Raw genomic sequence first — 15,640 nt, 5'->3', positions numbered from 1 at the left:
TTGATGGTGTAGCCCCTTTGTATTTATACGTTTCAGTTTCCCCAGGATTGGTGATGTCATTTCTTGTGGTGACACCATTTCCCATGGTGATGTCATTTTCCTTTTTCTCAGGGGGTGGTAGCTGGAATCCAAGTCAATGTGTTTGTTGATAGAGTTCCGGTTGGAGTGCCATGCTTCTAGGAATTCTCTTGCATGTCTCTGTTTGGCTTGTCCTAGGATGGATGTGTTGTCCCAGTCGAAGTGGTGTCGTCCTTCATCTGTATGTAAGGATACTAGTGAGATTGGGTCACGTTGTTTTGTGGCTAATTGGTGTTCATGTATCCTGGTGGCTAATTTTATGCCTGTTTGTCCAATGTAGTGTTTGCTACAGTTCTTGCAAGGTATTTTATAGATGACATTAGTTTTGCTTGTTGTCTGTATAGGATCTTTCAAGTTCATTAGCTGCTGTTTTAGTGTGTTGATGGGTTTGTGGGCTACCATGATGCCAAGGGTCTGATTAGTCTGGCAGGTCTTTTCTGAGATGTCTTTGATGTAGTGAAGAGTAGCTAAGGTTTCTGGACATGTTTTGTCTGCATGTTAGGGTTTGTTGCACAGAAATCAGCGGACTGTGTTCATTGGGTACCTGTTCTTTTTTGAATACGCTGTATAGGTGATTTTCCTTTGCTCTGCATTGTTCCTCAGTGAAGCAGTGTGTGGTGGCTCATTGAAATAATGTTCTAATGCAGCCTCATGTATGGATTTTGGGATGATTGCTTCTGTAGTTCAATATTTGGTCCATATGTGGTGTTTTCCTGTAGCCGCTGGTTTGAAGTTCCCCTTTGGCTGTCTGCTCTACTGCAATATCTAGGAATGACCAGATTATTATTGTTTTCCTTCTCTTTAGTGAATTTTGTGCCAGAAAGGTATTAATGATGGTCTTGAAGGTTTCCTCTAATTTGTTTTGTTTAGTGATGACAAAGGTGTCATCCACATAGTGGACCCAAAGTTTGGGTTGAATGGTTGGCAGAGCTGTTTGTTCGAGTCTCTGCTAAGAACCCTGTTATCGGAGATCCCATGGGTGTTCCGTTCGTTTGTCTGTAGGTCTTGTTGTTGAAAGCTAAGTGGGTGGTATGGCATAAGTCCACTAGCGTGACGATATTGTCCTTGCTGAAGAAGTAGGTGGTGTTTGGTGTGTGAGATTTTGGTTCTTCTAATAATGTAGTCAGTTTTTCCTTGGCTAGGTTGGTATTGATGGGTGTGAACAGGGCTGTTACATCAAAGGGAACCATTATTTCATCCTCTTCTTTCTTGGTGTCTTTGGTCTTCAGGAATTCTTGGGTGGAGTGGCATGCATCTTCTACTAAGTGTTTTAGTCTTTGGTGTAGCTCCTTGGCCAATCTGTAAGTTGGTGTTCCAGGTAGCGAGACTATGGGTCTGAGGGGGGCTCCTGGTTTGTGAATTTTGAGTAATCCGTAGAAGCATGGTATGATGGATCCGTCTGGGTTTTTTTTGGAAGTTAGCCTTAGTTATTTCTCCAGATTTCTGAAGTTTTTTGAGTGAGGCTGTGTTTCGTTCTCTAGTTATGGGATTGGGTGTATCGCCACTTGTTGGTAAGTGTTGCTATCTGCCAGTAGTGCATTTGCTTTCTCAATGTAATCTCTTTGATTTAAGATGACTATCAAGCGTCCTTTGTTTGCAGGTAGGATAACAATTTTTTAAAGTCTTTTTAGTGCTGTCCTTTCTTGTGTATTGAGTATGTTTCCTCTCTTTTTCCTGCTTAGTGTTGGTTTGACTGGCTGTCTGATGGTTTGCTGGGTTTGTTCTGTGAGTTGGTTGTCTTTCAGTGTTGTTTCTAATGCTGCTAAGAAATCTATCTTGTCCGCATCCTGGAAGTTGTAATTTAATGCTCTTACTAAGATGGCTTTTTCAGTGTTTGTTGAGGATTGGGAAGATAAGTTTTTTTAAAATCCATGCTTCTGTGTTGTCAATGTTGTTATTTTGCGTAAGTTTGTCCAGTTTTTTCTGCAGGTCTAGTTTTTTTCATTTTCTGTGTTTTATCACTATCTAATATCTATGACTTGTTGTACTGTGACTGTCCATTCATGATCCATTGCATATTGAGTAAATCATTTTGGCGCAAAATTTCCCGGTTGTATTTACAGAGTCTGTTGTGGGCATCCTTAAACATTTTATAAGCATTATGTGGCTGTTTTGCTCTCCTATTCTTCTGGCTAGGCAAAAGTGAGGACTGCAGATGCTGGAAACCAGAGTTTAGATTAGAGTGGTGCTGGAAAAGCATAGCAGGTCAGGCAGCAAGCGAGGAGCAGGAAAATCGATGTTTCGGGCAAAAGCCCTTCATCAGTACTAGAGGCAGGAAGCCTCCAGAGTGGACAGATATCTCTCCACCCTGGAGGCTTCCTGCTTCTATTCCTGGGAAAGGGCTTTTACCCAAAATGTCAATTTTCCTGCTCCTCGTACGCTGCTTGACCTGCTGTGCTTTTATAGCACCACTCTGATCTAAACTATTCTTTTGGCTAGTGGAGTGTTAAGGGGAGGTTTTGTATTTAAGACATTTAGGTAGTACCTGTTTCCTTAGGCATTCATGCAGGAAGTACAGCTGTTCGCGGGTGGTGGTCTGTCGGATGGCATTGACTTTCAATTTTCTGGCCAGATTTAGTGTATTATGTGAGTTTTGAGAAGATTTGTAGCTCAGGTTAAGGCTCTGGATGTAGGTTTGCTCGCTGAGCTGAAAGGTTCGTTTTCAGACGCTCCGTCACCATACTAGGTAACCTGTTCAGTGAGCCTCTGAATGAAGCACTGGTGGCATAGCCCACTTTCTATTTATATATTTGAGTTTCTCCAGGGTTGGTGATATCATTTCTGTGGTGACATAATTTCACATGGTGATGTCATTTTCTGTTGTTCTTCTCAGGGAGTGGTAAATGGGATCCAAATCAATTTGTTTGTTGATAGAGTTCCAGTTGAAATGCCATGCTTCTAGGAATTCTCGTGTGTGTCTCTGCTGGCTTGTCCTAGGATGGATATGTTGTCCCATTCGAAGTGATGTCCTTCTTCATCTGTATGTAAGGATACTAGTGAGAGTTGGTTATGTTGTTTTGTGGCTAGTTGATGTTCACGTATCCTGGTGGCTATGCATTCCTGTGAGAGTACCGGGCTAATGGTAAGTTTCTTGGTAGTGTAGATGAGCAGAGAGATCTCGGTATCCAGGTACTAGATCCTTGAAAAATGCCACCCACGTTGATACGGCTGTTTAGAAGGCATACAGTGTGATAGCTTTTATTGGTAGAGAGATTGAGTTTTGGAACTATGAGGTCATGCTGCAGCTGTACAAAGCTCTGGTGTGGCCACACCTGGAGTATTGCATACAGTTCTGGCCACTGTATTATAGGAAGGATGTGGAAGCTTTGGAAGTGGTTCAGAGGAGATTTACTAGGATGGTAATTGCCTGGTATGGAGGGAAGGTCTTAGAAGGAAAGGCTGAGGGACTTGAAGCTGTTTTCGTTAGAGAGACGAAGATTGAGAGTTGACTGAACTGAGACATAAGATCATCAGAGGGTTAGATAGGTTGGACAGCGAGTGCCTTTTTCCTCGGATGGTGGTGGCTAGCACGAAGGAACATAGCTTTAAATTGAAGGGTGATAGATACAGACCAGATGTCAGAGGCAGTTTGTTTAGTCAGTGTAGAAGGGGCATGGAGTGCACTGTCTGCATTGGTCAAGACTTGCCAACTTTAAGGGCATTTAAATGGTCATTGAATAGGCATATGGACGAGAATGGAATAGTGTAGTTTAGATGGGCTTCAGATTGGTTTCACAGGTTGGCACAACGTTGAGGGCCCAAGAGCCTATACTGCACTGTAATATTCTATGTGAAGTAAAAATTAACAGTTTTATTCTTTAAGTCCAACACAGAACATTAAAAGAACAGCTAGTTACAACTCCTTTCTCTTAAACCTATCTTTTACCTCCCCCTTTACAATACTGGTCTGATTTTAAAAAAACACGATTTAAGATTTACAAAAAAAAGATGTTTCAAAGCCAGCCAGCTTTGTTGATTCTCCTCTATAGATTTTCCTCTGTATTTTCCTGGTCATCTTGTCTTCAGTTTCATCCCTTCCTAATTCTAGTTCCTAATTGCAGGGGTATCTCCTGTTTAGGGGATGTGTTTAAAGAAGGGGTCCTGATGTCTTTTGTATAGCTGCATCAGAAATTTGGATTACCTAATGGTGATACTTCCAAATTCGAGATTACATACAGAAGAAAACTACACTATTAGATAGTCTTTATAAATCAGATGGAGAACATAGAGTGTTATGGCCAATGGGGGTATCTTCAGTCGGCACTATTTATTATTTATTACGTGATGAAATATCGGGAGATATGGACAATCTGCTTAAAACATGGGACCAGGATTTGGGACTGGAAATCTCCATAGAAATGTGGAATGACATTTGGGAAAATGCCAGAAAAATCTCCATCTGCAACAGAACTCCAGCCATTCAGTTGAAGATACTTCATAGGGCCCATATAGCACTGGACCGAATGGCAAAATTTAAGGCAGGAGCATCTCCACTGTGTCCCAAATGTAAAATAGAGGTGGACACTCTTGTACATTGCTTATGGACCTATCATAAGATCCGCAGATATTGGACAAAAGTAGCAAGTGCTCTTACAGAAATCTTAGGAACGGAAATTAGAGTGGATCCAGTATCTCTCTTTTTGAGCTTTTCGAACTTACCCTCCCTAGATATGCATGGGAAGAGATTATTTTCTATTCTCTCTTTCTGTGCAAGGAAAAATATTTTGGTAAACAGGGTGGCTGAGGGCCCCCCTGGACTTCCGAATTGGTACAGAATAATTATGGAATGTATTCCCCTTGACGTCCTTACAAATGTGGTGCACCAAAAGACCGAATTATTCCGTAAAGTATGACAGCCCTTCTTGAATTACACAAATACAGATATTTTGGCCATCCTAACAAGGGCTTTTCTTTAACTGAGATGGCGAACCTGGCTAGTCCAGGGCCCCTTGGGAGACATATCACGCAGGAATACGGGTTTTGTTATGATTTGATGTTAACACATTCCAAGCATGTATCTCACTATTCAATTTCTGTGTTATCCATCGTTGTTTTTCCCTGAATAATGTAAGAGACTTAATTATACACTCTGGTTAGTTGTAGGTTAGGTTAGTAGTTAGTTGAGTTTTGTTTTTTTGTCTCGGTATCTCTTTTGTTCTGTTTGATAGATTTTGGTTATTATTTAAGAGTTAATTGTATATCAGTGTTTATACTTGGGTTTTTTTAAATTTGTAAACTTGTAAAAATATGTTAAATTTTCAATAAAAAAATCTATTAAAAAAAGTTAAAAGCCCCAAATTCATATGACTCTGGTTTTGCTATACACCTGCCTAATTGGTACATTTATGCAATCAAGCACTTCAGAGCTGCTACCAGGGTGTCTGTACATAACATCTATTACAGTTTTAGGGCCTTCATTATTCCTCAGTTCCCCCCGCCCCCATGCAGTCTCCACTGAATGCTTTCCTCTTATTATATCCTCCCTTGCCATTGAAGTAATTTTGTATCTAATCAATAAGGGTACTTCACCTCCTCTGCCTTTTTCCTGTCCATCCTGTAAACCTTACAACCTAATTTATTTAGTTCCCAATCCCAACCATTCTGCAGCCATTTCTCAGTAATGGCTATTATATCATCATCTTCAATTTGAATGAAGATTCAGTTACTTAGTTTCTATTCTCTGAACTTCTAATAGCTGATGGTGGGATGTTAGGCAAATCTTCATGTTGTAGCATTCATATTATTCCCCAAACGCACAGTCCAAAAAGCAGTTCAAACTTTGAATTCTCCTTGCTAGAGTGATCAACTTTCTATGATGCCCTGTTATCATTCAAATAAATATCTGCCTTCTATTTGAACGTAAGGCCTGTCTGGAGCGTTTATGGAGCTCTTTTATTAAGAACAAATCTGCAATTAATTTCACACCTTGCCTCTCAAACAAAAAAACAAAAGTGATCTTTGGACTATATTTCAAAAGTACAGAACAAACAAAAGCTTACAGTCCAAAGTTCACTTTTCAGCTCTCAACAGTCAATTCACAGCTCCAAACCAAAAACAAAATAGAAAAATGACTGGAGGTTCTAATGTGCCTCCACTCTCAGAACATGAAATGCCATTTTAGAAAGTGACAAGGTTAGAAAGACTTAAACGACAAACAAAACACAAAACTCGCAGATATTTATCTTCCTCCCACCGGATTCTTAATCACTTTTCAACTTGGTCATATTCTTAAATTCACAGCAGTTTATATTTGGGCTAACACATCAGTAATTACATTTTCTTTTGTGGAAATATGTAAATTTTTTTGTTAAATAGCTAAAGATCTAAGCTCAATCTGAATAACTTTGGGATCTGAGTTCTTAACTTTTATAGAAAAGTTAACATATTCCTGTCAGTAAAAAACGAGGCTTCACAGTTTCAATGTCAAACATAAACTTCAAAGTGTCAAAGAAATTCTGACACCATCAATGCCTTCTCTTCTATTGCTGAATATTTCCTTTGATGTTGGTTCAATTTGGAGAAATAAGTCGGGGCTTCTCCCTTCTAGCATCTGTAAGAGAACTACTCTAATCCCCAAATTGCTAGTGTCTACTGCCAATTTAAATGGTTTGCTAAAGTTAGGTGCAGTTAATACATATCCGTTCATTAAAATTGCTTTTAGCTTTTCAAAGGTTACCTGGCATTCTCTTGACTGCACCATCTTTGTCTCTGTACACAGCAAATTAGTCAATGATATGGTATTAAAGTTAGATACAAGTTTTCAATAAAATCTATGTATTCCCAAGATCCTTGTTATCTCTCGCTTTGTTCCGTGAATGGGAAAACAGCTTTTACTGTTCTGGGTGACACTTGACCTTATCCTTATGACATGTCCTAAGTACCTCACCTTGACTTTTGAAGATTCACTTTTTATTAGATTTAACACTAATCTGGCTGACTGTAATTGAAAAAACAAGTTTTCTAACGGAGTTCTGTCCATGTTGTACTATGTACTACAATGCCATCCATATAAACAACATAATTAGCTTTTTCAGCTATAATTCTACTCGTTAATCATTGAAATGTGCCTGAGACATTCTTAAATCCAAATGGTGTAACCCGCCATTGGTATAATCTATTAGGTATGTCAAAAGTGGAAATTTCCTTCGACCTTGTTGTCAATGGTACTTGCAAATATCCTTTTAACAAATCAATTTTGGATAAGAATGATGCAGTACCAGCTCTATCAATGTACTCTTCTAGCCTAGGATAGATTATGAATCTGTCTTTGTGACTGCATTCACTTTGCTGTTGTCTACAAATTACCTAATTGAGCTGTCTAGTTTAGTAACCAATACTATGGGTAAACATCTTTTATTTATATATGTTATGTATAATTTCACCACATCTAGATTGATAGACTTTTTAAAAAACTTTTACTCACCTTTAAATAACTATCTCTGTTAAATGACTATCTTTCTTGCTGCTTCTGTTTTGGTGCAAACTTCTTACGGCAGAAGCCGTTCCTAGCATTTTCACCTTCGTAGTAATTTAGGTGGTAAGTTAAAACATTCCTTATTTTGTGATGCAAAGTGGATTTCCATATTGCAGTTTTTTTTTACCAAAAGCTCTAAACTGGAAAATACTTGGCAAACATGATCATGAAGGCATGAATCTCATTATGTTTTTCAATGATACACGTTTATGAAATGTAATTTTTTTTTGCATTTCAAAGTCAACAGAACAAATTTGTTTTGAGAATTGTTGAATTTATTTCATTTTATATTTGAAGACTTTCAATATGAACTAGCTTTCCTTGAAGCCTGTCTCTCTTAGTCAAACTTACTAACATAATAACTGTAGCTCATAAAAACATAATCTTCTCTGGATTTTAATTTTTCAGAACATGCATGAAGTGCCATAGAATGGGAATTGAAAATGTTTGTGACTAAATCCTGGAGAAGATTATAACTACATTTTCAAAAAGACAACAGTGGAGTTGGTTCCTCTTTCTGCTGTTACCTTCAAGTTTACAATGGCAACATTTTTGTGACTTGGTGGCTAATACTTTGTCGGTTTGGAACATCAACTTTTGTTGCACAACTGCTTTTAGAGATTGTTTATCTGCAGATGAAATGTACCGCAATTAGAAATGGACTGTCAAGACCAGCAATGGAGGTGTCCTGGCTACTTTCTGTTCGAAATCGCTCAGTGAGGATAAGTTGAAGTTGACATTGCAAGCTTTGCTTGGAAAACAGTATGCAGGAAGCTGATCTTCAATCCACAAATGCTTTAAAAGGTAAGTGTTTTGATAATGTCTATTACAGTAGAGATTACTCATAGAAACTCTACAAAAATATGTTTGAGCAAATTAAGAGAAAATTGCCATGACAAATGGATCAATAACCAACAAACATAGATTAAGATAATTAGCTGATGAGCAGAATGAAGATGAGAACTTTTTTCAGCAGCGCATTACTTTGAGATGGAATGTTATGACCAAAAAGGTGGTAGCATATAATTGCATAAAAACTTTTAGAATATGTACAACCCTTTTCAGATTGCAAATAGGTTCGCAAGTTGAGTAGTATGCAAGTTGGAAAACCATGCAGGATAGTATAAAGTAGCCATTTGTAAGTACTTGAAATGTTTGTACTTAAAATAATACCTCTGTATGAGATAGCATTCATAAGTATGAGAGATGATAGATCTCTGCTTGTCAGACAGTCATATAGCACAAAAACACGCATTATAGCCTATCGTGTCTGTGTCGATCAATGAACATCAAACATAATCCCACTTAACTGAATCTGGTCTGTAGTCTACTAAACCCTGGCATTATAAGTGCTCATGCAGATGCTTTTTAAATGTTGAGAGTATTTGTCTCTACATCCTTTTAGGCAGTGCGATCCACATTTCTACCACCCTCTGGGTGAAAACATTTTTCCTCTGATCACCCCGAAACCTATATTGTCTGGTCTTTGATACGACTGCCATGGGGAGAAGATTCTCAGGATCTACACTATCTATGCCTCTCATAATTTTATATACCTCAATCAGATTCATGCTCTGCCTCCTCTGCTCCAATGAAAACAAAACCTCCACCTTTTGCTTTCTATTTGCAAGCCAATTTTGTCAATTGCCATTAATCCCATAGTCTACTACCTTTTGGACCAGCCTTCCATGTGGGACTTTGTCAAAGTCCTTATCAAAGTCCATGTCAACTGAATCAACTGCATTACCCTTATCAATATAATTAGTTGCCTTTTCAAAACAAAAATTAAATTATATTAGTCAGACTGGATATCCAGTCATTCCTCATAACTGAGACATTCCATCCCAGGCAACATCCTCGTGAATCTCCTCTGTACCCTATCCAGTGCATTATGATCACGTGGCAGCCAGAAATGCACACGGTATTGTTTCCTAATCAAAACCTTATAAAATTGCGACAAGACTTTTGTAGTGATTATAATGAGGTCAGCCAGGTGGACCTCATAGAATGAGTTCCCTGGTTGAGGCTGTAAATTTGGTTCAGTCAGGGAGCCCTGACTGGCAAATATAAACAGGAGTGTCAGACATCTTGTTTGCTGAGAGTTGGCTATAAGGGAACTGGATCAGTGTCAAGAACTCTCCGCGTGTAAATAAAGGGTGATTGGTGATGGAATACTAGCCTTTGTGGATTTATTTCAACTACATTGCTCCTGTATTCTATATTCTCTCTAATGATGGCAAGCATCCTATTTACCTTTACCTTTATCACCGCTCTGTCTGCTAGTGCTGACACCTTCAGGTGCCTGTGGAATTGTACCCTGAGTTCTCCCTAGAGATCTACCATTCATTGTGTACATTCTTCCCTTATTAGACCTCTCAAAATGCATCACCTCACACTTGTCAGGATCAAATTCCATCTACTATTGCTCTGCCCAGTTTACCAGCAGGTCAATATGAAACTGTAGCCTGAGACTATCCTTCTCACTGTCAATAATATTACCGATTTTTATGTCATCTGCAAACTGACTAATTGTACTTTGTATTTTCACATGCAAGTTTACATACCGAGCAAACAGCAAGGATCTTGGCACCAAACCTTGTGGCACACCACTAGTCACATGTTTCCAATCACAAAAAGAAACCTCCACCATCAGTCTTTGCTTTCTATTTGCAAGCCAATTTTGAATCCAGGTTGACAATTTGCCTTGAATCCCATTGGCTTTTACCTATTGGACCAGCCTTCCATGTGGGACTTTGTTAAAGTCCCTATCGAAGTCCATGTAAACCAAATCACTGCACTCCTTCATCTATATATTTAGTCACCTTTGCAAAGAAAAACTCAATTACATTAGTTCAGATTGGATCTCCATCCAACAAATCTGTGCTGACTCTCCCTGATTAATCCCTGCCTTTCCAAGTGTTGGTTAATCCCATCCCTCACATATTTTTCAAATAATTTCTCTGACATCAGACTAAGTGGTCTATAATCACTCACCTTGCTGCCCTTCTTAAACAAAGGAACCACATGAGCTGTCCTCTAACTATCTGACACTTTACCTGCAGCCAGCAAAGTATTAAGTATCTCTGCCAGGGTCCTAGCAATCTTCTACCTTGCCTCTCACAACAGCCTGGGATACATCTCATCACGCCCAGGGGATTTATGCACCTTTATGCCTGCTGGACAGATCTTTTGTCTCCTCTTTATTAATCTTAACATGCTGTAAAACCTAATCATGCCAACTGAAATCTCCAGCTACAATAATTTTCTCCTTCGTGAATACAGATGAGAAATATTCATTTTATACCTCACCAATATCCTCTGGCTCCACACACAAATTGCCTCTTTGGTGTCTATTAGGCCCCATTCTTGCCCTAATCATCCTCTTGCTCTTAATATACTTACAAAATGTTTTGGTTTTTTTCTGTGAAATTTCATCTGGAAGAGGACTCCAATGGAGTGTGCATTCCTTGTTTGTCTATCAAACCCTTCCAGATGTTTCATGCTCTTACCGACTTTCATTAGATTAGATTACTTACAGTGTGGAAACAGACCCTTCGGCCCAACAAGTCCACACCGACCTGTTGAAGCGCAACCCACCCATTCCCCTACATTTACCCTTTTTACCTAACACTACGGGCAATTTAGCATGGCCAATTCACCTGACCTGCACATCTTTGGACTGTGCGAGGAAACCGGAGCACTCGGAGGAAACCCACGCAGACATGAGGAGAATGTGCAAACTCCACACAGTCAGTCACCTGAGTCGGGAATTGAACCCGGGTGTCTGGCGCTGTGAGGCAGCAGTGCTAACCACTGTGCCACCGTGCCGCCCACAATGTTGCAATCTCTGAGATATATCAGTTCATGCCTACTGAAATCCAGGCTAAGAGTCATTGAAGATTCAACATCAAAGGTCTTAAATGTTTCAGAAGGCAGCCCTTCTCAGTCAGAATCTCACTGCCAACTTCCAGCTGTCAGGAGCTACACTGTACACATAATTACTTTAAGATGGTGATACTGGCATGGTAGAGGGAGTATTAAGGCTCCTAAACGCATATGCTCCAGGCTGGCCTAACCCTTCCTTTTAGATTAGACTTACAGTGTGGAAACAGGCCCTTCGGCCCAACAAGTCCACACCGACCCGCCGAAGCGCAACCCACCCATACCCCTACATTTACCCCTTACCTAACACTACGGGCAATTTAGCTTGGCCAATTCACCTGACCCGCACATCTTTGTGACTGTGGGAGGAAACCGGAGCACCCGGAGGAAACCCTTCTCTCTCCTCTTTTCTGTTTTTTTCTTTATCTTTTATTTTCTCTCATCTCTTGACATGCGGAAGCCAGAGCGGGTGTCAGAGGGTTGTTAGCAGGAGCAGTGACTATACCCAGATCAAGAAATCTTGGCTTCGGTAGGCTGGAGCCTGGACCTGGGAGCTTGGTGGACCCTCAGCTGCGCGGAGTTTGGTCTCCAGAGTGGGGTTGCGGTAGACTCACAGTGGAATCTCAATGGGCTGTCAGCTACAGTGGTGCTTGGTGCCTGGAGTGTGTCTGCGGTGGGCCCACAGTCGGACATATGGATAATTGGCTGCGACTGTGCTCAGTGCTCAATGGGTCATTGTTTGTGGTGGAGCTTGGAGCCCGGAGTGGGGCTGAATCCATTGTACTGAATCAGGTTGAATTCGACTTGGGCTGGAGGCAAGTCCCAGCACAGTCTGCTCGAAGGACTGTAGTGCTGATCTCTTTATTTCTTTGATTTTTTTCTAATCTGTTCCTAAGGTATTGTACCTGGATACCTTTATAGCTAAGATGGCGCTGTAAGTGGCGACTTTGTAAACTTTCCATTGCACTCATGTGGCAATAGACCTAATTCTACCTGGAAAAGATATTTTGCAATCCCTCTTTGTTCTCCTAATTTCTTTTTTCAGCACCCTAAAGAGTATACTTCTGAAAGACCTCTTCTGTTTTTAATGCTGTGCACCTAACAAATGCTTTCTTCTTTTTCTGTATCAAATTCTTGATATACCTTGACATCTAAGGTTCCCTAGCCTTGCTACCCTTGCCCTTTAGACTTAGAGGTGCAAGCTGGCCCTGAGCTCTCAATATACTACTTCTAAAAGACTCTCACTTTCTAAATGTAGACTTGCCTGCAAGTAGCTGCTCCCAATCTATGTTTGCCAGATTCTGTCAATGATATTGAAATTGGCCTTCCCTCAATTTAGACACTTAACTTCTAGAACCATTCTTAACCATTTCCATCACGACTTTGAAACTTCCAGTTATGGTCACTATCCCCAAAATGTTTTCCCACTGACAACCACTTGACTGGCTTCACTCCCTAGAATTCCCCATCTCTTGTAGGATGATCTTGTAGGCACGGAAAACTCTTCTGAGTGCACTGGAAAAATTCCACTCTGCCTAATCCTTTCAGACTAAGGTGATCTTAATTCATGAAACTAAAATTGAAATTCCTCCTACTACAAGCCTACTCCTCTCACCTCCTTTTGTGATTTATCCACATATTTGCTCCTTTATCTCCATCTCACTGTTGGAATGCTGTCGTGTATATCCAGCAAAATGATAGCTTTTCTATTTTAAACATCTACTTAGATGACCTCATTTGAAGAGCCTTCTATGTCATTCTCCCATGCCATCATCTCTACCCTATAATGTTGAGCTGCCAGTCCTGCTCTTTCCTTAACCATGTCTCAGTGATCATAATGATATCATATTCCCATGTGTCGATCAATACTCTAAGTGCTCTTTGCATTAAAATACATATAATTTAGCTTTCCAGTTCTCCTTTATGTCTGTTCATGCCCATGTCTTCTCTGCCTGTTCGACTATCCTAGTATTCCTTCTGTATCTGACTGAACCTTGTTCTTGATTTTACATCCCCTGATAAATTAGTTTAAAACCTCTCCAACTGTACAAACAAACCTCCCAGCAAAGATGTTGGACTTATTCTGGCTCAGATGTGATCTATCCAGCTTGCACCAGTCCCACCTTCCCCAGAAAGTGTCCAATGATCCAAAAATCTAAAGCCCTTCTTCTTACACCATCCCCTGAGCCATGCATTCACCTATCTTCCTTTTGCCATATTCTGAGTATAGCAGACATTCTGAGACATCTCTGATCCTAACACCAGGGAGGCAATATACATTTAAAAGTCTTGTTTGCAGACAGAACTACACATAGAGTCCCCTCTCACTAAAGTGCTCCTTTTTCCTCCCTTGCTATGCAGCAGAGCCAACGATAGAGCTACAAACTTGGCTGCTGCTGCTTTTCCATGAGAGGTCAACCCGCCCGAACAGTACCCAATCCAGTATATCTGCTTGAGAGGAAGGGCACACAGGGAAGCCTTGCTCTACCTGCTCATACTTACTAGTCTACCTGATGGTCACCCCCGAATGCTTTTCTGCCTGTATATCCCTTATTAGTGGCGTGCTCAGCTTGGTAAACATGTGTTGATCAATGCTCTAAGTGCTCTTTGCATGAAAATAATTTAGCTTTCCAGTTCTCCTTTATGCCTATTCATGCCCATGTCTTCTCTGCCTGTTCGACTATCCTAGTCGACATCACAGATGCTCCAGTGTGAGGTTCTCGCCAAGGAAAAGAAGGAGGCCTATACCAAGTATAAACAGCTAGGATCAAGTGAATTCCTTGAGTACAAGGGGAGTAGGAACACACTCGAGAGGGAAATCAGGAGGGCAAAAAATAAGATTGCCTTTGCAAGTGAGGTTAAAGAGAATCCAAAGAGATTCTACAAATATGTTTAAGGTCAAAAGTGTAACTAGAGAGAGATTAGGGCCCCTTAAAGATCACTGAGGCCATGCCTGTGTGGAACCACAGGAAATGGGTGAGCAACTAAATAAATATTTCACATTGTTTTTTATGGTGGTGCAAGATATGCCAGCTCGGATATTTGGGGAAATAAATTGTAATGTCTTGAAAATAGTCCACATTATAAAAGAGGAGGTGCTGTCGATCTTAAAACACACAAAGGTGGATAGATCCCTGAGACCAAATCATGTGTATCCCAGGAAATTGTGGGAAGTTAAGGAAGAAATTGCAGGCCACCAGCAGAGATATTTGTATCATCTGTGGCCACTGGTGAGGTGCTGGAAGACTGGAGGGTTGCTAATGTTGTGCCTTTATTTAAGAAAGGTGCAAGGAAAAGCCCAGAAATTATAGACTGGTGCGTCTGATGTGGGTAATTGTTGGAGGGGTTTCTGAGAGGCAGGGTTTACATGCATATGGGAGAGGCAAGGACTCATTAGGGATAGTCAGTATGGGCTTTGTGCATGGAAAATCATGTCACACAAACTTGATTGAGATCTTTTTGAGGGCGTAACCAAGAAGGTAGATGAGGGCAGAGTGGTAGAAGTTGTCTACATGGATTTTAGCAAGGCTAGGACAAGGTTCCCTAGATTAGCTAGTAGAGTTAGATGAATGAGATCCAGGGAGAGCTAGCGAATTGGTTACAAAATTGCCTTGAAAGTGGAAGACAGAAGATGGTGGTAACGTGTTGTTCTTTGGACAGGAGGGTTCCCAGAAGTACGCTACAATTAGTATCCATGAGGGCTTGAACTAATATAAGAAGCTGCCATACAAGGTATCATCAACTTGTTCAATTTTTCAGCAGACAATAGAGAATATTTTGCAAGGTCTACCTCAGGTTGTCATTTACCTAGTCATAGAGATGTACAGCATGGAAACAGACCCTTCGGCCCAACCCGTCCATGCCGACCAGATATCCCAACCCAATCTAGTCCCACCTGCCAGCACCCAGCCCATATCCCTCCAAACCCTTCCTATTCATATACCCATCCAAATGCCTCCAGCCTCCACCACATCCTCTGGCAGCTCATTCCATACACATACCACACTCTGCGTGAAAAAGTTGCCCTTTGGGTCTCTTTTATATCTTTCCCCTCTCACCTTAAACCTGTGCCCTCTAGTTCTGGACTCCCCGACCCCGGGGAAAAGACTTTGCCTATTTATCCTATCCATGCTCCTCATAATTTTGTAAACCTCAATAAGGTTATCCCTCAGCCTCCGACGCTCCAGGGAAAACAGCCTGTTCAGA

The 15,640-nt window shown here is 40.6% G+C and overlaps 1 protein-coding gene across 2 annotated transcripts in view; it reads left to right on the top strand.

The window, feature by feature from the left end:
* Nucleotides 1-15,640, top strand: part of ldlrad4a (low density lipoprotein receptor class A domain containing 4a) — a 232,703-nt gene that overhangs the window by 74,242 nt on the left and 142,821 nt on the right. For both annotated transcript variants that reach the window (XM_060823863.1, XM_060823864.1), the window contains exon 3: nt 7,961-8,356. In XM_060823863.1, coding sequence (XP_060679846.1) covers nt 8,317-8,356 — 40 coding nt within the window. In that variant the 5' untranslated portion in view covers nt 7,961-8,316. The remainder of the gene's footprint in view (nt 1-7,960; nt 8,357-15,640) is intronic.

This window comes from Hemiscyllium ocellatum, chromosome 4 (genome assembly GCF_020745735.1).
Source record: "Hemiscyllium ocellatum isolate sHemOce1 chromosome 4, sHemOce1.pat.X.cur, whole genome shotgun sequence".
Taxonomy (NCBI): Eukaryota; Metazoa; Chordata; class Chondrichthyes; order Orectolobiformes; family Hemiscylliidae; genus Hemiscyllium; species Hemiscyllium ocellatum.
Note: the sequence above shows the minus strand (reverse complement) of the source record. Positions and strands in the feature narration are given on the sequence as shown.